Source organism: Podarcis vaucheri (assembly GCF_965113315.1).
Source record: "Podarcis vaucheri genome assembly, chromosome: 9".
Taxonomy (NCBI): domain Eukaryota; kingdom Metazoa; phylum Chordata; class Lepidosauria; order Squamata; family Lacertidae; genus Podarcis; species Podarcis vaucheri.
The window spans coordinates 42110234-42131573 of NC_138767.1; the positions used below are offsets into that span (position 1 = coordinate 42110234).

Below are 21340 nucleotides of genomic sequence, written 5' to 3' on the forward strand. Positions count from 1 at the left end.
TCCAAGCAGCAAGGTAGCTTGGTACTCAACAGAGATTAGTTTGATTGAGGTGGAGTTAAGGCTAAAGAAAGTAGCTATGTGACAAATACGGCTTCATTTGCCCTTACTTGTTCTTGCTCTTGTGGCAGGCTGAAACCTAGATAAGTTGAGTGAATCTTTTCTGGAGTGTTGAGTTCAGATGATCATCTTGATAGAGGAAATAGACCAAATTCTTCTACATTTCTATGGTTCTATCACTGTCCTGTTTATCTGAGTCCATTATTATTTATTTCTCTTATAACACTGAGTGCAAAAATGAGGGGGTGGGGGTGGAAACCAGTTCAGTAAAGAATAAATAAATGTGTTTATCTTGGACACACAATGTACTTCAGTTTGTTGAGTTTTGATTTTTATTTAAATCATGCATAGCCTCTTATTCTCTATCCCACCCTCTCAAATGGATCTTGCACATAATATCAAGCTCATATGAAGTACACACTCCATATTCTCTTCTGGCATTTAAAGTTAAGCCAGCTTGTTTATATAATCTAAGTACTTGTCAGTTTGTGCTTTTTGAGTGTTGTGTGCGATTTTGTTTGCTTATGTATATTCTCAGTATGAGTAGATCTTTTGCCAACCTGGCTGGCTGTGCTTTTGCTTTGTTAATACTGTAATCAGATTGGTTGGGAGACATAATGATGATATAACCAAACAACTACACTGGCTTCTTTTGCAAAAATAAACTATTTGTATACCCAGTGCTGTACTGTGTATATCTGCCTCTATGACAAAGCACACTTTAAAGACAACAGAAGACAATCTACACATATCAATGATGTGTTTTGCTGTGCCTTGCACAAATCAACCTAAAATCTCTTGCGTAGGTTGGGAATGAGTAAAATTGAGTGGATCACACTTGCAGTGATGGTTTGACTAATACATAGCAAAGTAGTATGGGTCATATCTATCATTCTCCAGTGACTAGTGCAAGAGTCCTTGCGCTAATGGATGGGCAAAGGTGCGCAACAAAATATTCCACCTAGGAATTGCACTAGCATAAGCTTCTTACGCAACAGCAGATTTTTGTTGAACAATCTTAGGTCATGTACTTGTGTTTTCTCTTGAACCACAATGTTCTGCCAGCACTACACGACTTTAACTTAGTGTTGCACGGGATACAGTCCTATGTATAATGTCCTTTATAATGTTTCAAATATGTTTGTGCATTGCAGTGGGTTGGACTAGATGACCCTTGTGGTCCCTTGCAATTCTACAATTATATGATTATACCAGTGGCGTAGCGTGGGTTGTCAGCACCCGGGGCAAGGCAAGTAATTTGCGCCCCCTAACCCTACCCCCCCGATGCTGCGCCCGGTGCGGCCGGCCCCCCCTGCAACCCCCATGCTACGCCACTGGATTCTACCACATTAACATTTAGATCATGAGAAATGTTATGATGTTCTAGCCAACCTTTGATGCATCCAGATGATTGCAAAGTGATAGCAATGGAAGAATCCAGGCTCGTAGTTGCTGGTACTTAGCATCTGTTTTACACATTATTTTCAGAATAAAACCTACTGCCAAAACATGTGAAAGAAAAGTAGGGAGTTAGGTTTTGTACATTACCTTACAGGGTATTGAAGTAGTTATATTCACAAATAGAGGAGGTTATTTTTGTTGTTGATCTGGAGACGTTCCAAATTTTCTGTACATAAGGTACATAGGACTAGACAAATATTGCTCTTCAGCCTCCAGCAACAAATAAGATACCAACCTTTACTCATATTATCTTATTTTAGTTACAGAGGTGGAATCTACACACATATAAAAAAAACTATGTGAAAGTGCTTTTTTAAAAAATGTGTTGAAAAATACATTTAATTTCCATAGCTCACTGTTGCCATCCAATATACATTTGTATATTGCACTTTGCAACACATTTAAAACATTTTATTTGCAGCTGTGTAGCTGAACCCTTAGTGCCATTACTCCCTGTAATTGCACCATAATGGCCGTGCTAGTTGATGCTGCTAGTTAATTCGCCCCCCAGCAGCGATCATTGCAGAGGTTGGTACTGTCCCCATTGGACATGCCAGGCACACTGTCACTCACTCACAAAAGAACACAAAGTCTGGAAATGTCTTTATGGTCAGTGAAGGTCTGCTAGGATTGTGCCAATTAATCTGGAGAAGCTATAATTTATCCAGCTGATCTCCAGGTGAATTTCTTTTGAAATAATATGCACCCACCAGAGGAGAATAAGAGGACCTAATTCTCAGTGGTATACTGGAAGCCCATATTTCTTATATCTAACCTTTCCCTCTTTTTTTGTACTGAAAAGACAAGGGATACTGGACTGAATCCTGGAAAGATACACGAGTGAATGTAGTTTTCCTTTGGGGCTTATCCACACGTGCCTTTCCTCCGCTCTTTCCAGGCGTGGCTGCACTTTAAAGCTCCAGGTCCAAGTGCCCCTCCTCTTTTTTGCTCCAGAGTTTTCCCCATGAAAACCCATTCTTAAAAATAGAATTGGAGTAAAGGGCAATCCCTCTACCTTTTGACATAAATGCCATTTTGAAGTATATGGTGTTGAAGGTGGGTTTGTGGATTTTTAATTCATTGTGCAATTGTCATAACCTTTCAAAGTACTGAACTGGGTGTATTCTTGCGGCTAGTTCACACATTACATCTACCATTTGGCTCTGTGTTGTATGAAGTAATTGAACATTAGGTCAACTGTGAAGTCATGCTTGTGTGTTGCAAAGCCAGAGCCTGCTGAATTAAGGAAGCTTATGTTTCTGAAGTTGAACCAAATTCAACAAATGTACAAATGCAGTGCTTCTCTTTTCTGTTTCATCTTTTGTTGCAGGGATATAAAGCCACAGTTGTTCCTGTCATCTTCTGCTGTCGGTTAATAGAACAGACATGTTCAGCCCAAACTAGAGAAATTCACAACTTTGGTGAACAGAGACTTGTGCAGTATGTTCTGTACCAAACTGAAAGACCTGAAGATCACTGGCGAGTGCCCTTTTTCGTTATTGACCCAAAGTGGGATTTCAGATGAAAATGAGGATGAATGTGCAGAAGTGCCAAATAGTTCCAAGGCTGCTTTGCCCATTTGCAGAGAAAAGACTACGCACGGGAACCTTCCACAAAGGAAAACCAGTAGGAGTCGAGTGTATCTGCACACTTTAGCTGAGAGCATCTGCAAACTCATCTCTCCTGAGGTATAAATTATTATGAGGCTTTGATGAAAGTAGTCTAAAAGACCATTCTAAGGGAGGTTTTAGAAGAAAGCCTTTTAAGCAATAATTATAAAAGCAAGACAGTTTTCACTTGATGAATGCTCCTGTTCAAACTCTGTTCTTGACGTTGGGTTCTGTTTTCATTTCTAATTATGCCTAATCCTGTAGTTTGAAACCTTTTGCATTTATTTAATCTTATTTTACTACATCTTCTGTGTTTAGGGAAAGGAAAAGAAGGATGATTAAAAGCAACTCAAATATGAAATGTTTACTCACACATTGATTTAGCAGTTACTTAGCAAAATTTAAAGAGGTTAGCAACCTATGCGAAGTAAGGGTGGATAATACTTTGTGCCAGATGAACCATGGCAACATCTAGATGGAGAAGGTTTACTCAGATTTATTCCATGTCAGGGCACCTTAATTTATTATAGCAGTGAATTTGTTGCAGCATTGATGAGAGAGATGCTTTCTGGAGCTTATTGCCATTCTGGCATACTAACATGTGAAAGTTTGGAACCATGTGAGTGGGCCCAATCACATAGGTCTTTCCCAACCAAACATATCCTGTAAGGAAGAGGTAAGACGAAGGATCTTTGCAACTGGCCTGCTGCACTTGGCTTCCTAATGTTTTGATGACAAAATAGGAAGCCATGGGGAAGCAACTGTGGTAACAAATGAAAAACCCAGGATTGCAATCCCGTTATCACAGCCAACCACTAAGTTATGTTTTAGACCACATCTCAAAAAACAAAAGATATTGTAGAGTTGGAAAAGGTGCATGGAAAAGAACTACTGGAAACCACCTAGTTTTAATGGAAAACAGTTGGAGCAACCTACATATAAATTGGTACAATATTGAAAAATTGATGTGCAGATAAGTGTGGCTTGCACTGAGCACAATAGAGGGGGTGGTGTCTGTCACCTCATCTACTGAGCACTGCAGAAGGAATGATGCTTGCTAAAGCCATGGTGTGGGTAGAGAATTGCTGGTTAATAATAACAATAATAAAGCTATGGAAACTGAAAAGGGGGAAATGAAAACTTATGGATTATAACCACAAACTTTCAGTCCAGAAATCCAATACACTATTAAGGGCAAGGGCAATTTTACTAATTGGATGCCAAATCTTTACATGTTCTTTATTACACATCTCAGCCCCTGCTTTTTATGGAATGTCTGTTTTTTTAGTCTTCTCCCCATTGTAGTTGTAGGAAAGGCATCCATAACTCAAAAACAGTTTATAAATCCATGGGAGAGTGTGACAAGAATCAAATTTAGTGGGCAATGCAGCAATGTCTAAAAGCATTCCTTAGTGAGACAAGTAGCCCCCCAACATTGAGTTAGACTAGTGGTTCATCTGTTTCAATGCAGTCTAGCCCAAATATCATCAGTTTTTGGGATTCACTGAAGCATAGATCTTTTTCATTGCACCAGTGTATGGGGTTCTTTAAAAAGCGATTGGGCAAGTTGTCTTCCACATGCAAAGTATACTGCCTACCAGGAGTAAGGTATAATATTCATGCTGCTGTCTTTTAATTAAGGGTGCTTAAGCTTAAGCTCATTTACCTGAGTGTAAACTCAATAAGACTTATTTCTAAATAGACATATATAGGATTGTGCTGTAAAATATATACTAAAAGAGACATCTCATTTTGTTTATATTTAATGTTGCATACTGTTAATGTATATACTGAAATGATAGGATTCAGATATAACCATAGAACCTTCATTGTTACCTCTAGACTTGGCTTGCAGTTCATTGAACTGGTACACTGACTGAGAAAAATGTCCCAACATTGCTTTCAAAGGTGCAGATTGTTGCAAAGGGATTGCCTGCATTATATGTGTGTGTGTGTGTGGGGGGGGAAATACGCCTATCTATAAAAACTGGGGCGGGGAGATTTCAGGCTTGCTGGATTTACCAGCAAGCTTTGTTTATTTCAGCATCCTAAATTAGAGAGAGGGAGTAATTTAGTTGTTGCTATCATTAAATAACTGAGGCAGAAACCCTTGTTGATCTACTGCAAAGCACCCAGAGATCTCCCAGTAGATTGTGACCAGCTTTCTTTCCCCTGCCTTAGATGGTCTTAGATTTGTTTAAAAGTTACTATCTCTCGTCACTGGATGTACGCAGTTTCCACATGGAAAACTCAAAAAACTGAGAAGGTGACTATCGTGCCTTGGATCAACACATGCTGCTTCCATTGACGTCAGTGAAAGGTTGTGTGCAAATATCATGGGGAGTGTATAGTGTGGCCCAAAATAGCATTTGATGAGATTCAAGATACTAGCAAATTCATGTGGGGCTTTGTTTGTTTCTTAATTCGTTGGTTGGTTTGTTTTTTAAGAAGATTGTAAGTCCAGACTCAAATAAGGAGTTGGAAAGCGCTGCACATATTGTTTCTGTTTAGATATAAATATTAATTACATCTTGCTTTAATAAGGTATAACATTCGTTCAGTTGTTCTTTTTATTTCAAATGTAGAACATAGCCTTCATTACCAGTGTAGTTTTTTCTTGAGGCAGCATGGACATACTTCCATTCTTCCTCCCATAAAACTGCTGTCTACAAAGTTCTGTGTGTCACACAACAAGGTTAATGAAAGACACGAAAACATTATGTGCCCAAGCTTGGAGATCCTGTCATTTTCACAATATGCTCATATATACTGACTCTCATATTAGGAGGCTAAATAGATAAATAGTTCAATCCTCCATTGGGGATTTCCTGCACTGAGCAGGGCATTGGACTAGGCGACTTACACAGTCCCCTCCAACTCTATTATTGTATAATTTGGGCATTCTGGTACATATATAAGTCCTGAGATACAGCTGACCAAACTTCATTATGTGTTAACTGAAGGGAATTGCAGCATTATCTTTCTGTCAAAGAAATACTTCCGTCCTGAAAGCTTCCATGTGTTCCATTTTCATATGTGACATCTATCCTTCATTTCAATGAACTGAGTCAATACAGACACAGATCACCTTCCTTCATTGAAATAAATGGACAGGCACATACAAATGGGAAACTATGTGTGCTCATCAGAGCACTCCATGATTAATCACTGAGTTGGAAGGGCTGAGGAGTAACGAAGTGTATCCAGTGGATATGAGCACACTGCATCTTCATTTGTCCACAGTGGCATGTGAATATGGACAGTATTTGGAGAGTAACATCTGTAGCTGGGCATCTTATCAATGGAATGGGCTGTGTAGTAAATTTCCATAACAGTGATACGGGCCCACAGTTGCTTGTTGTGTTAGTATGGGAACTTACAATGTGATCTCCCTGATCCATATGTAGTCTAGTGGCAGGTGCTTTGGCACAGAATGCTGGCTATCTGAAAACATCAGTCACATTACACTACACCATAGTGTAGACAGGACAAGTTGGGGACTGATGATCTACAAATAGGTGTGTTCTAATTTTGGATGGAATTGCATTCTACCTTTAGTATAAGGTTTGCAGCTCATTCTAATATGAAATTCTAATATATGAAATGCTTAAACTTGACATTTGAATTAATATGACTTTTCTCCTTTCAGTATGAAAGGTTATATCTTGCATTTCAGAGGACACTAGCAAATAATAAAATAAAAGAAATCAGGTAAGTTAAATAAGTTAACTTTTTGCAACCGATAACAAGTGCAAAAACCAAATAGGAAGTTGGATCCCATTTACGGTAATGACTGCACAGATTATATAACAAATCCCTATGTTAGTGAAATCAGGTACCATAAATGCCAAACACAGTCTTAAGTATTAAGGTATCAAACAACAATTCAACATTAAGACACTGGAAACTTTTATCAGTTTGTCATTGTACCAAGACTGAATTTTGAGCAGTATTCCCTTTAGAGTTTTCCTCTCTCTATTGCGAAGACATTTTGTGTTTGCCTGTTCCTACAAATGGGAGTTGCAAAGTTGTCCTTAGGCATGAGAACTAATAGCTTTAAAAAGTAGCTGACTTTTACTTTTATTTAAAAATATATTCAGCTATATATTTTCCCTAAGAAAGGGGGAGGGGGTTGCATAGGAGTCATGAATCTTTATAATGAAAATTCAAGTCAAAGCAGGGATTGGACTAGGAGGCAAAATTTCATAGCAGTCTTGCCTAGTCTCTGATCCTGCTACTCTTGGAAGCTAAAATTCCTTTCATAATAACTTGAGTTTGTAGAACTTGAACACTGTGGCACTATGATTTTAAGCTAACTCAGCTGTGAATCCTACTGATATTCGAGTGTAGGATTTGCTTCCAATTACTTGGCGGTGGTGGTGAAGATACAGAAAGCTGCTAGTTCTTTTGCTAGTGGTTGTGTAGGAACAGAATAGATTGTATGAGGAAGAGACACAAAAGCATTGGCTTGCTTAATTGTTTTTCTGCAAAATTGCTTAGTTAGCAGATAAGAAAGAGTAACTAAATTTTTGAGTAAATGGGAATCTAAAGTTTTCTCAAATTAACTTTGCAAATTGGGTTGCTTATCTGTTGTTTTTTTTCCAGGTTTTATTACCTGAAAATTAATTTTTACTGTGGATTAGGTAGTTTTTAAAATTCTGTCTTGCATCATTTATAGGAATTCTGAGGAAAGAGAAGACTTTGAAAAGCTAATCACTGACCATGCAAATGCATCAGGTAATGAGATATCTATGGCAAGCAATTCCACTTAATGCAATTACTTGATGCTTATTAAACATTTGAAGTGGAATAAGTTCTGCACACACCACTCACATTTGTAACAAGCAATAGTGAGGGATCATGTTGATGCAGTTCATATTTTGAGGACACAGTAGGAGATAATAAATTACTTTCAGGGCTAACAGTGCAGTCTTCTTTATATGGTGTTGATTCAACCTGGCTTTGGCTACTGTGGGAGGTTGACAATATGAGCAGATATTTTCTAGTGCAATTGTTGCTTAGTTTAAGAAAATATTTGTGATGCAGAGGATTTATATTTTCTAGGCATTCACTCAAACTACTTGGTTGCTGAGAAAATGTTATCCTTTCTGCTTTATTGTGATACTAAGTGCTTTGTGTCTATTACAAACAAGCACATCTGTTGCAATAGTGAGTATATGTGCCTTTAAAAACAAGCTTCATTTTATTTTATTTTTTAAAATTATATAGCTCAGGAATGGGAAACCTATGGCTTTCAATGTATTCTTAAACTCCAACTCTCGTAATCCCTGCCCTGGAACTGATGGGAACTGGAGTCCAACAACATCCGGAGAGTCATAGATTCTCCATCCCTGCTTTAGAAGGAGAGCACTCTCTCAAGCAGCCCCATAATACTTAAAGGGATTAAATATAAATAAATCTCCCTTCCTCCCCAAGTCATTTGGTGATCCCTTTTGCTTTGTTATTTTGCTTTTTTGGATGGGTAGCTGCACACTCCTTCCTCGTTATTATTGGAGTACAGTGGTACCTCTGGTTAAGAACTTAATTCGTTCTGGTGGTCCGTTCTTAACCTGAAACTGTTCTTAACCTGAGGTACCATTTTAGCTAATGGGGCCTCCCACTGCCACCGTGCCACCACTGCATGATTTCTGTTCTCATCCTGAAGCAAAGTTCTTAACCCGAGGTACTATTTCTGGGTTAGCGGAGTCTGTAACCTGAAGCGCCTGTAACCTGAAGCATCTGTAACCCAAGGTACCACTGTACACACCTCCTCTGCAATGTCATCTCTCTGTCATGAGGTGATACATGAACATTTTGGCATTTCTCCTCTAGAACTTGCACGCATACCACATGTGTTGCTTTCCAGTGGACAAGTGCCACCTCAGACTCCAAAATCCATGTTTGCTACCAATGCTTAGTTCAGCTCTTAGATTTTAGTAAACTCTAATCCACTTCTTTTTTGTCCATCTGGAAGGACTCTTATTCATTGTCCTCCATTAGAAATGGTTACCAATTTTTTGCTCAAAACAAATAGACGTGAAAAGTTGTTATAACTTGTCCAAATGATTTCTAAACAGCTTACGACTATAAAATAAATCCATAATTAAAATACCTAACATAAAAATTCCTTAGTTAACATATACAATAAAACAATTAAAGACGTAACAATTAAAAGTTTAAAATATTTAAAATAAAATAAAATTGCAAAGCAAAGTCAACAAGTACTTTGCTCCTACCATATGAGGTTTTGTGAGAATGAGAGAAGATGCCTCCAGAGACTGATCTGAAATGGCTTTGTTAGTTTGAAGGTGTTTAATAGTGGAAAACAGGTTTGGGGTGAAAGAAAATGAAGCGCAGAAGGATTAAAAAAAAAAAATCAAAGGCATACTGTTTAGAAGAATGCTGGTATAAAATGTTTTAACTTTGCAGGAGTTCCAGTAAACATTATGAAGGAATCGCTTGGTGAAGAGCTTTTCAAAATATGCTATGAAGAAGATGAACATATCTTAGGAGTTGTCGGGGGATCCCTGAAAGACTTTTTGAACAGTTTCAGTACTCTTCTGAAGCAGAGTGCTCACTGCCACGAAGCAGAAAAAAAGGGTAGACTTGAAGAGGTCTCAATACTGTGCTTGGAAAAGGACCCAGATTTCTTAAACGTGTACTATTTCTTTCCCAAGAAAACAACCAGCCTCATCCTCTCTGGCATTATCAAAGCAGCAGCTCACATTTTGTATGAAACAGAGGTTGAAGTGACGGTGATGCCCCCTTGCTTCTGCAAAGATAGCGCTGAGTTTATTAACCAGCCATATTTGTTGTACTCTGTGCAAGTCAAAAGTGCAAAGCCATCTTTATCTCCCTGTAAACCTCAGTCTTCTCTTGTGATTCCTGCTTCCATGTTCTGCAAGACTTTCCCATTTCATTGCATGTTTGACAAGGATATGGCTATTCTGCAAGTTGGCAATGGTATAAGGAGACTGTTGAGCAGGAGAGAATTTCAAGCAAAGCCAAACTTTGATGAGTGGTTCGAAATCCTGGCCCCTAAAATAAACTCCACGTTTAGTGGGATCATGACAATGCTAAACATGCAGTTTACTATAAGAGTGAGACGAGGGGACAGCGCTCTTAAAAGGTCAACAGGGGTAAGAACAGGTTTATCATATTTATATTTCTTATTTCTTCATCCCATCTCTAATTCAAGTGTGCAAATGCAATAGTAGCTTTGGAAGTATTACACAAGGCAATGAATGACTCCTCCTCCCATTTTGGGGGGCTTTGACATCGGGAATTTTGAATTTGAAGTTTCTCCTCATGTAAGTTTCTTTTCATAGCAAAAGCGCAAAAATGAAAGCATAAAAAATTCTTGCATTTATTTGTTAATGCTTCCATTAACAATGGAATGCTTGTTTGAAGTAAGCTATTCTCCACTTGTTACATTTGTTTTGGGGTCATTCCACTTTGGACTGCAGGTGAGGGAATGCACGTTTTAACATTACCTCATGAGGAAAAGTCCATACTCATGGAAAACAAGCATGTCAGGGAGAAAGCTAGGTTAAAACTCCACCTTAAGATATATTTCAATAAGGAGGTTTTTTAAAAAGCAAACAATCACAGGAGAGCATGTAAACGTATTGGCCCTTGCCAGAAAATCTGTAGGATAGCATGTAAGCTGCATCCAGACCCTACACCTGAGTTTTCTAGCTCCTATTGACCCCTATTTGTGCATGTGAGGTGCCTCTCCTTACCAAATTACCCAGTGGGAACAATAGTTGTTAAGTTCCACCTAGTACAGTACAGGGACAGCCCCTATTTATCTAAAGCTCTTCAGAGGTGTTGAGATTTGTGATTTTATAATAATCATTGAGCTTCTAACCCAAAGCAGGTTGTCTGGAGAGAGTTTGGTACTATGGCTTAATCACTTGGCTATCACTGCATTAGTAAACTTCCATAATGCTCCAGAAGTCTCACATCACCTCATCGTTCTCTCATTGTTTCAGGTTATGGACCTTAAAGGACAGATGATCTACATCTTTGAGTCCAGTACCATCTTGTTCTTGGGATCCCCCTGTGTGGATAGACTAGAAGACTTTACAGGACGTGGCCTCTATCTTTCAGATATTCCGATTCATAATGCACTTAGGGATGTTGTTTTAATAGGAGAACAAGCCCGAGCTCAAGATGGACTGAAGAAAAGGCTAGGAAAACTTAAGGCTACTCTTGAGCAGGCACACCAAGCCCTTGAAGAGGAGAAAAAGAAGACAGTAGATCTCCTGTGCTCTATTTTCCCCGGAGAGGTTGCACAGCAGCTGTGGCAAGGACAAGTTGTGCAGGCCAAGAAATTTAATAATGTGACAATGCTTTTTTCTGACATCGTAGGATTCACTGCTATCTGCTCCCAGTGTTCACCTATGCAGGTTATCACAATGCTCAATGAGCTCTACACTCTCTTTGATTACCAGTGTGGAGAGCTGGATGTCTATAAGGTAGAGAATTTATTGCACCAATTTGTCCTCCTAGAGAGGGGAATCAAACTTGTAAGGTTATTTGAGTGATATAATGCAATTTAGAGGGGATGGTGTTAATCTGGAATAAGTCATTTAACAAATTATATACCTCAGAATGCAATCCTCGGTGCATTTAGTGTGGTTTAAATTTTCTAGCTTCATTGGCACTATTTATGAGTTAATGCCCCTAGGACTGATGATAGAACCTCATGGATGGTGGATGAAAGATAAATATTTTGACATTTTTGTCATGATGAAACACCGCAGTAAACCAGATTTTACAGCTCAAAATAATCTGCTCCAGCAGCTGGCAAGTTGCATCGTGCAATTAGCACACCAGAACTCAAGTTCATGTGAATCTCAAGTGGGTGGGTGCGCTTTGGAGGGGACAGAGTTATGGGCAACCCTTCCAAGTGTGTTCTGTGTTTTCTTCATGTGATTTTACTTGTGTTCTAAGTTATGTATTTTAATGTTCAGGTAGAAACCATTGGAGATGCATACTGTGTGGCTGGAGGCTTACACAAGGAAAGTGAGACCCATGCTATTCAGATTGCATTGATGGCTTTGAAAATGATGGAGCTGTCCAATGAAGTGATGTCTCCACATGGAGAGCTCATCAAGGTTAGCATGTTATCTCAAATTCACTGAACTACTGATATTTTAAATACTAGCTGGTAGAAAAAAATGTTCCTTATTTTCATTTTTCAGTGAAGTATTACCTAAAATGCTTTTCTTTCACAATGATTCAATTTACCTCATGACCAGTGCTCTAAATTCATTTGTGCTTTTCTGTGCAGAATTGGGACCAAACCAGGTGTGATGTGAAAGATCCATGATCAAACCACCTATATTTTAGAATTTGTTTCATAGTATTTGTATGGTGGGAGGTGCTCTTTTGAGGGCTGGAGGAGGTGGTTTTAACCCTTCCCTCATGCTACTTTCCCACAAAAGTTTCTATTTGCCCCACAAATACTTCATTTGTGGTGGTGACACCTTTGATACTGGCTTAGCTGATGTGTTGCCACTGGATGTTCCGTCGCTCAGAGTGGAGTAGCATGGGGGGTGCAGGGGGTGCCGGCTGCACCGGGCGCAACATCTGGGGGTTAGGGTTAGGGGGCGCAAATCCATGGGTTAGGGGGCGCAAATCCATGGGCTAGGGGGCGCAAATTACTTGCCTTGCCCCGGGTGCTGACAACCCACGCTACGCCACTGGCTCACAGTACAAAGCAGTTTGAAATCCAGATTCTCTGAGGAAAGAGAAAGTTGTGTTTGGCTAAAAGGAAACCCTCTCACGGGGTCAGACTGAGGACAAGGAAGAGTCCTAGGATGTGGGGAAGTTATGACATAGATTGCCCTAAACCAAGGGGGCTGAAGAAAATGAAAAAGAGCAGAGTAAGAAATGAACCAAGACAGGAAGCTGAAGGAATGATAGGTGGCTTGGGAAAAGGGCAGGGGAGATGGAACTGAGAGAAGAAGAGGATAAGCAGCCTGAAGGAAATTATGGCTGGGGGACCACAGTGCTTAAAGTCACTGTTTAAAGTCAACTGCTTAAAACTATTGGCTACCTCTGTCCAAAAGGACTGGTAAGGTCAGGGGGCAGGGTTGCTAAAGAAAGTCATACCAAGGTGTGGAGTTCATAGGAGTTATTCCAGCTGCTGTTTCTATGGCAGCATTATCACCTGGCAACTTTTAGAGAGTAATGAGAGCCCCAAAGGGGCCAAGGACTGAGTTTTCAATATTGATCTGAACTGCACACCACTTTCTTTGGCTGCAAGATTCTACAGAAAAGATAAATATGCCTTCCAAAAATTATGTTTGGAAGATTTATTTTCAGCCCAGGCAGCATGTGAACATGAATCACCAAGTGGACATTAATAAAAATCAGGAGAGCACTGCTGGTGTGCTAAGCTCATCTTGCAGTCACTGTTCTTGCCATCCAGTACAGTTACCAATGGCCTTTCTCACAAAGACACTTTGTCTAGCCAGAATCTCAGGGCCATCTTTCTTCCCAGACTGCTAGAATTAATCTTCTTTTCCACTTGAGTTTCCGCTGGTGTCTCATCAGCCCTCACAGACCTGATCCTAGGCTGACATCCCCTCTGCTTTTCTGTCTCTTCCTCTATCTCCTTTCCCCAGTAGGGCAGTATCCCACCCTGAGGCTGCATTCACATGGCAGCTTATACCATGTCCTTGATGCTTTCCTAATGGTGAGATTTCAGACAACATAAGAGCCACTTCCAGAACTATAGTGGAATATAGTGAACTATAGTCAAATACAGCACATGTTTAGCATTCATGTCCATTTTATTTACAAATGGGTTTCTTCTGGAAGCAAATTACATGGAAGTGAGCGCTAAACGTGTACTATATTCCACTATAGTTCCACAATGCAACCTAGCAGTACATGTCATAGATAGCGTTATTGGGAAATGTAGCCCTTAGACTCCACAGTCCTATTCCATAAGGTTAGACTTTCCAAGAAAGAGACTTGTGTGTTATCAATCCCTAGCAGCTGGCATATGGGCTTAGCTCTTGGACCTTATCAGTAGAGGTTGTTTACACACATTGTTTTCAACACACTTAATAATAGTCAGCTCTTACAAACAATATTTGACACTTGCTGTGTAATTGTATTCTATCTCAAAAGCTATCTCAAAAACAAACTACTAATATCCTAAATTGGGTTTTCATTACTGTCAATCAGCATTCCTCTGGAAAGTCCCCTTGGTGCCCATAAAACCACGTTAATGTCACTGTGGATAGCTCAGTTGGGAGAGTATGAGACTCTTAATCTCAGGATCGTGGGTTCGAGCGCCACGTTGGGCAAAAGATTCCTGCATTGCAGGCGGTTGGAGCAGATGGTTCTCATGGATCCTAGTTGAGAGAAACATTTACATATTTATCTATTGATTTCAGGCTTCTAGGAACTAGAAAACATGTATGCATCGCAGAGTATATTGTTGGATTATATTAGTAAAAGTTTGAGCTGAGATTTGAATATGCTTCCATCAGTCAGTGCAAGCGTTCTCTTGATCCTTTGGGCTTGTGTAAAGAACTTTCAAGTGATTGCCAACGCCAGCCTGTAAATTAGGAGACTATTCCTTGAACAGTAATGGTATTCTGATTGCAGCTTTGTATATAATTTCTACTATGCAATATGCCCTTGTTTATGAACAAACTGCAAAGAGAAGACAGTGTGCATGTAACTATTGAGAGGTGTTTGTTTTTGAGGATACAATATAAATAACTATTTTTTCTAGCTATAAACATGCAGCATGCTGCAAAGTATTTTATTGGACATGGAAGAATAAATTGGCTACATAGTATTTATCATTTAAATGTAATTGTAGAATACAGAACAGGATTGTAAGTCATGGTAAGTGCTTGATTTGAAGGGAAACCAGGATGTTGAAATAGCTTAAAATTTGAGAAACACAATCTCCCACAAGTTCCTAAGCTAGAGGTTAATGGACTTATTTCTCAGAAAATGGTCCACAGAACACCAGCTCCATTTGTCCCAACAAAGTTTGCTGGAAAAGAACAAAACCAAAACTAATGTTCTGCATCAACCATGCCTGTTGGACTGCACTCAGACATCTCTGCACAAACATGTTTTGTTTAGACTAATGGTTATGCAAAGTAAGCATCAAAAGAAGTTTTCTGTTGTTACCATCTGACTACTGCTCTTCAAATTGCACTGCTCATATTCTGGTCATAATCCACAATGATTGCAAACGAGCTAATAAAACTTACTGCGTCTTTGATAGTTTGATTTTTGTCAAGTGTAACAATCAAACAATAGTATATATCTTCTTTTGTTTTCAAAAGATGCGCATAGGTCTGCATTCCGGCTCAGTCTTTGCTGGCGTCGTCGGTGTTAAAATGCCGCGATATTGCCTATTTGGAAACAACGTAACGCTTGCCAACAAGTTTGAGTCTTGCAGCGTACCTAGGAAAATAAATGTCAGCCCAACAACCTATAGGTATAGTAGTTTACTATGCAAAGTTCTTATACTATGCAAGTGGTGGCTTGTTAATCACTTTCACATTTATCTGCAGCTTTCCCCCCTGTGCAAAGTACCGCATTGCATTCTATGACATGGTTCTATTGAATTAGCAGAACTGTGGGGAGAGGTTGGAAGAGATTGTTTGTATTTAGATTTTGTGTTTGTTGGCTTTGTGCAATGCTCAGCAAGAGAACCAGTGTCAGGAATGGATAAACCTGAATGTTATGGAAGGTTGAATAAAATGATCAAAAAGTGATGTATTTTAATTTGGTATTGTATGCTTTTTGCCTTTTCCTTTTAAATTGTAAGTCACTTTGAGACTTTTTTTTTTGCTGTAACCAACAAGCAAAACAATAACAAATAATAGAGTCATATTACCTATTATTTACTGCATTTATTAACAATTGTATGATTTGCAGTACAATAAAAGCTTACATAAAACAATTCCAGATACAAGAATAGTTAAACAATTGCACATACGTAAACGTAGCACATTTGAAAAGCTAAGCAGGGTCCGTTATGATTTCAAATTGGATGGGGGACCATGTGGTTGGGATTCCTGCATTGCAGGGGGTTGGACTAGATGACCCTTAGGTCCCTTCCAATTCTATTATTCTATGAAAAACATTGTTTTTAAAAAGCATATACAACAATTAAAAACAAGCAGATACCCTTTGATTCCATTAAAAACTTGTTCAGATGGGAAGCCTATATGAACTAGCAATTTGTTTGTATTGATGGCAGATACAGCACACCATCGTGCATAAAAAATTAGGGATCGCAGCACAATGTGATCCATAATGAAGTGACGTAAGACGTTATGACACTTGCATTTATACCACCAATGCAGTAGTTTAATACATGCATAAAGCTTTGCTGTGCAGAATTCACATGTCCTGGGGCTTTCATTCTCTTCAATATCAGAGACAGATATATGCATATATTAGAAACATGAGAAGAAATTCTCCAGATCTTTGCATTGCAGCGGTTAGTTCAGAGTGAAACTATCACCCTCCCATGCAAAAAAGCAACAAATATGAATTGGTTTTGATAATATTGATCACCATTATTTAAAGGTTACATATATATTATATTTAACTGCATTTCAATTTTTCTTGCAGGTTACTAAAAGATTATCCAGGATTTGTATTTACTCCTCGTTCAAGGCAGGAACTTCCTCCCAACTTTCCAAGTGATATTCCCGGGATCTGTTACTTTCTTGATGCTTACCTTCAAGGAACAAATTCAAAGCCCTGGTTTCAAAAGAAAGACACTGAAGATGGAAAAGCAAATTTCTTAGGGACACCAACAGGAGTAGACTAAGCTGTGCTTTCTTGCATTTTCAGGATGAGTTCTGCATGAACTGAACATTCAAAAAAAGGAAACATGACAGCACTTTAGCTTGTTAACACCTGAAAGCCAGTATTAAAATTACCAAAAAAGGGATATTACATACTACTTTTAATTTTTATTTTGTGTAAAAATATATTAAGTCAGTGGCAGTTTGGAAGGGTGCGAAGCAGGAGCGGCCCATATTAGTGACACCTCATGTAACAACGAAAGTGGAAAAGCCCAAGCACCTAATATTTCTTTTCCTCTTGCAAACAGCTGCTTTACCAAGGTGAGTCTGATAAGGGCCCCCTACTTCCCTAGAGTATGTGCTTGACACTTCTCTCGACTTCCCAGTCTTTAGGAATCACTTCTGGAGGGACAGCATTCAAAATAAGCAGAACTGAGTTGCTTGCTATATGAACAGCATAACACGTAGCACTGCTCTTTCTTGAAATATACAGTGGAACCTCGAGTTGCAAACATGATCCATGTGGAAGACACGTTCGCAACCTGCAGCGTTCGCAACCTGCAGCACCGCGTCTGCGCATGCACAGGTTGCGATTCGGGTTCAGCACAGTGCTCAACCCGAAATCGCGTAACCTGAAGCCTCTGTAACCTGAGGTACCACTGTATTCGGGTTACATAGAGTTGCTTAACCAAGTTGTACCAACTAGTGGTGGGCGGGGAGGTGTTGCTCACCAGGCTTCTCAACACCCAAGTGCCACTGCTGGCACTAAGAAGGATGGGGGAACGGCAAAGTGGGCAGGGAGTGTGGTGCATGCCTGGAAGAACCAATTCAGTGCTTCCATCGCCATGTCTGCACCACACCAAGCTCTCTACCTCCTCATCTCTTTCTTGGTAACTAGCAGTGATGCTTGGCATTGGGAAGCCAGGTGAGCAATGCCACATTGCCCACTGTTAGTTTTAAACATGCACATGGAATACATTGCAAAGAGAATGCTTACCTAGGTGCAAGTGGAATTGGTGTCTAGCCTCTCATCCTCATTCTGCCTAGGGGGCCTCACAGATGCTACAGTACCACTGAAGGAGTAGCCTGGAATGACACTATAGGCCACCATTCATTTGATGGGGAGAAGTTTGTTTGGTTCATGAGCGGGGGAAGCGAAAACATGTCCAATCTCAGTTACTGCACACTGCAAGCCATGCAGCGAACCTTTTCTTGGTTTCCATTTACAGCCCGTTATTACTATAGTAGTATTTTTAAATGTATAGCAGAAACAAAGTTGACATTCAAGTAGCCCCATTACAGTATTTTAAATGAATCTGAACTATTCCTAATCGTAATTCTTCCAGCACCATACCTCAATGTGCTTTTTGTTATGCGGTGAATTTTCACACGGTAGCTCAGAATGCATTTGTAGTGCACGACCTTCACGTTGCATGCATACAGAATGCGCTACAGATCTGGACCTAGGCCCCATGTGTACACTGTGATACTTTATGCATTCGCACTGACACAAGAAAATGGCTTGGCTGGATTTTCTTCTTCTTCCTTTGCATCCTTCAGTCCTGGCAATTAACAAAGAGAGTAAAATTATTGGTAAAAAAATGACCAATTCTGAAACTAAGCTAGGAGGAATTTTTCCTTTTAGAAACCCTTTTTCTGCCACACTTTGGGTCCAAGCAAGTCTATGTAGTAAGATCTCCTTCCTCTGTCCTTCTCTTCCCCCATCTCAGACTTGTAAATGTTCCTCTTCATTTATACAACTCCCTGAAATTATTCTTGACATACCTGTCTGGAAATGGAATTTCTTTTTTCTCAAACTTACTGCTCTGACTTCTCTACTTCCTACAGTTTCCTATTTCTTGTCTCATGTGATGTGTCATCGTGAATATGTGTCATCAAAAGAATTAGGAAAGAGAGGAAAAGACATGATGGCACAACCTCAATTTTTGATTAACAGTTTCATGCTCTTTTACCAGCTAACAAACGCATAACCTGGCCAAAGTGTCTTAAAATATGGGACATCCTTTTTCACTGCATTGCTGCATCATTTTAAGTAAAGCTCTGTTCAGTATTAACCATTTCCTGAAAGGCACAGGTTAATCAGATATTAAAAGGCCAAGCATTTCACTTAGACTGCAATCCTATGCACACATACCTGCAAGTCCCTTTGAAGTTAATGGGACTTAATTTTGAGTAGGCCTACATTTGATTGCTCATGCATATATGGTTATCAGCTGTTTTCAGTGCTAGTATACAGATATGTCACTTACTGCTTCCTGAACTTCTTTCACTGTCAATAAATTATACCAATGTGTGTGTATATGTGTGTGTGATTATAATCAAATGCTAAAACCTCTGTAATCAAACTTATAAATCTGATTTCAAGGGGAACACATCTCCCTTGTTATGTATTATAGCAATAAATGTTTTCTTTTCGTTGCTATTTAAGTTTATATTAAAGTGTAAAGTAAACTATTCCACAGTATCGACCATTTCTAAACAAATTGCATTGCGTTCATTACAGAAGTGTAAGGTATGTGCGTGTGCGTGTGTGTGTGTGTGTGTGTGTGTATGGATGGTGTACTCATGTTTTGATATATGATGACTCCAATAAAAGGAAAAACACTTGAATAATGTACAGAACATTTCCCCCTATATGCATAAAAATGTAAGGCTGTCATCACGCTGCATAAACAGCCATGCCAACTCCAGCATAATGACAGGGTGGAAGGCAGCCTATCCAAGTTGTTTAATGGAAGGAGGGGTTTCACAATGCAATTTGGAAAACTACTCTGTGAAGTCCCCACCCCCATTCAATGTAGCTGGAGTGAGGTTTAACAAGGGCACTTCAAAATACCACTGTCTGAAGTGGAGGGATAGGTGAGGGAATGGGTGAGGTAGTGGAGCTGGCCAAGCTTGAGGGAAGGATGGTGGTGGCAAAAGGGTTGGATGCCTTAGGTTGAGTGAAGTGAACAGGGGCAGTAGCTCCTAACTGCATAATAAGTGTATAAAGAAGCCTGCCAGTCTTGTCCTAGTAAAGGTCGGTAAGGTTGAGTCATAAGACAGCAAGACCATGTAATTCAAGTTCAACCTTCTCCTTCAACTCTTTATGGATCCTGCCCAACACTTATGGAGCAGAATGGTGCTAAATTCCAGGGCTCTGGCACAGTCTGCATAAGGAAAGGTTTTCCAAGTCAGGCCATGGCATATCCCTGCTAAACTCCAGTGAGAGTGATCCTACATGGGTACAGATTGTAAGTTATACTTTGCTGACCTGGAAAATCAGTAGGTGAACCCACAGCATGATAAAAATGTCAAAGGGGCCCTACAAAAACAGACCAAAGATCCAGTATTCTCTTTCCCAAAATGGACAACTAGATGCTTCCAGGAAGTCAACCAGGAAGAACATAAAGTCAGTAGCTCTCATCTAGTGTTGCTCCCTAGGATACAGTAACTAGAACATGGGGAGGGAAACTAAGACCCGGGGGCCAGATCTGGCCCAATCGTATTCTAAATCTGGCCCGCGGACGGTCCAGGAATCAGCGTGTTCTTACATGAGTAGAATGTGTCCTTTTATTTAAAATGCATCTCTGGGTTATTTGTGGGGCATAGGAATTCGTTCATTTCCCCCCAAAAAATATAGTCTGGCCCCCCACAAGGTCTTAGGGACAGCAGACCGGCCCCCTGATGAAAAAGTTTGCTGACCCCAGAACTAGAAGCATCCTGTCCCTCCATCCTGATGACTGATGGTTCCACACTCCACGATTTAGTCTAAACCTTCCTTAAATTTATCTAAGCTAGTGGCCATCTCTTTATCTTGTGCCTGCAAATTCCATATATTTGATTAATATATTCTTTGTGAAGAAGTGCTGCATTTCATCTGTCCGGAATCTACTACCTGTCCATTTTCATTAAACGACCCTGTAAGTTCTAGTGTTATTAAATAATAACACTGTGTGTGTGTGTGTGTGTGTGTGTACACATGCATTGATGTATTAATCACTGTCTTGAGGCAGTTTACATATAAAATAATTAAACACAGTTAAACACTCAAAAGTACAAAAGAGAGAAAAAAGAACATTGAAAATAAGACCAAAATTCCAACAAGTGGACACTCGTGGTAAAGACCCACTTATCCAGCTGGGAAAGCCTGTCAGAACTAAGATGTCTTCAATTGTTTCTGGAAAGTGTAGATAGTGGATGCCTGTCATATTTCAACAGGAATGCTAAGACCAAACCTCTCCATTCTTAAGGAAATCAGCCCTGAGTGCTCACTAGAAGGACAGGAGGTGAAGCTGAGGCTCCAGTACTTTGGCCACCTCATGAGAAGAGAAGACTCCCTGGAAAAGACCCTGATGCTGGGAAAGATGGAGGGCATAAGGAGAAGGCGATGACAGAGGACGA

General features: G+C 39.7%; 1 protein-coding gene across 1 annotated transcript in view; it reads left to right on the plus strand.

Moving 5' to 3' along the window:
• The window catches only part of GUCY1A1 (guanylate cyclase 1 soluble subunit alpha 1), a 35343-nt gene extending 15930 nt beyond the window's left edge, over window positions 1-19413 (plus strand). Inside the window, exons 2-9 of the mRNA XM_082237657.1 lie at window positions 2849-3206; window positions 6778-6839; window positions 7807-7865; window positions 9558-10267; window positions 11123-11608; window positions 12107-12250; window positions 15458-15612; window positions 16758-19413. Coding sequence (XP_082093783.1) covers window positions 2961-3206; window positions 6778-6839; window positions 7807-7865; window positions 9558-10267; window positions 11123-11608; window positions 12107-12250; window positions 15458-15612; window positions 16758-16959 — 2064 coding nt within the window. The 5' untranslated portion in view covers window positions 2849-2960 and the 3' untranslated portion in view covers window positions 16960-19413. The remainder of the gene's footprint in view (window positions 1-2848; window positions 3207-6777; window positions 6840-7806; window positions 7866-9557; window positions 10268-11122; window positions 11609-12106; window positions 12251-15457; window positions 15613-16757) is intronic.
• The last annotated feature ends 1927 nt before the right edge of the window (window positions 19414-21340 follow it).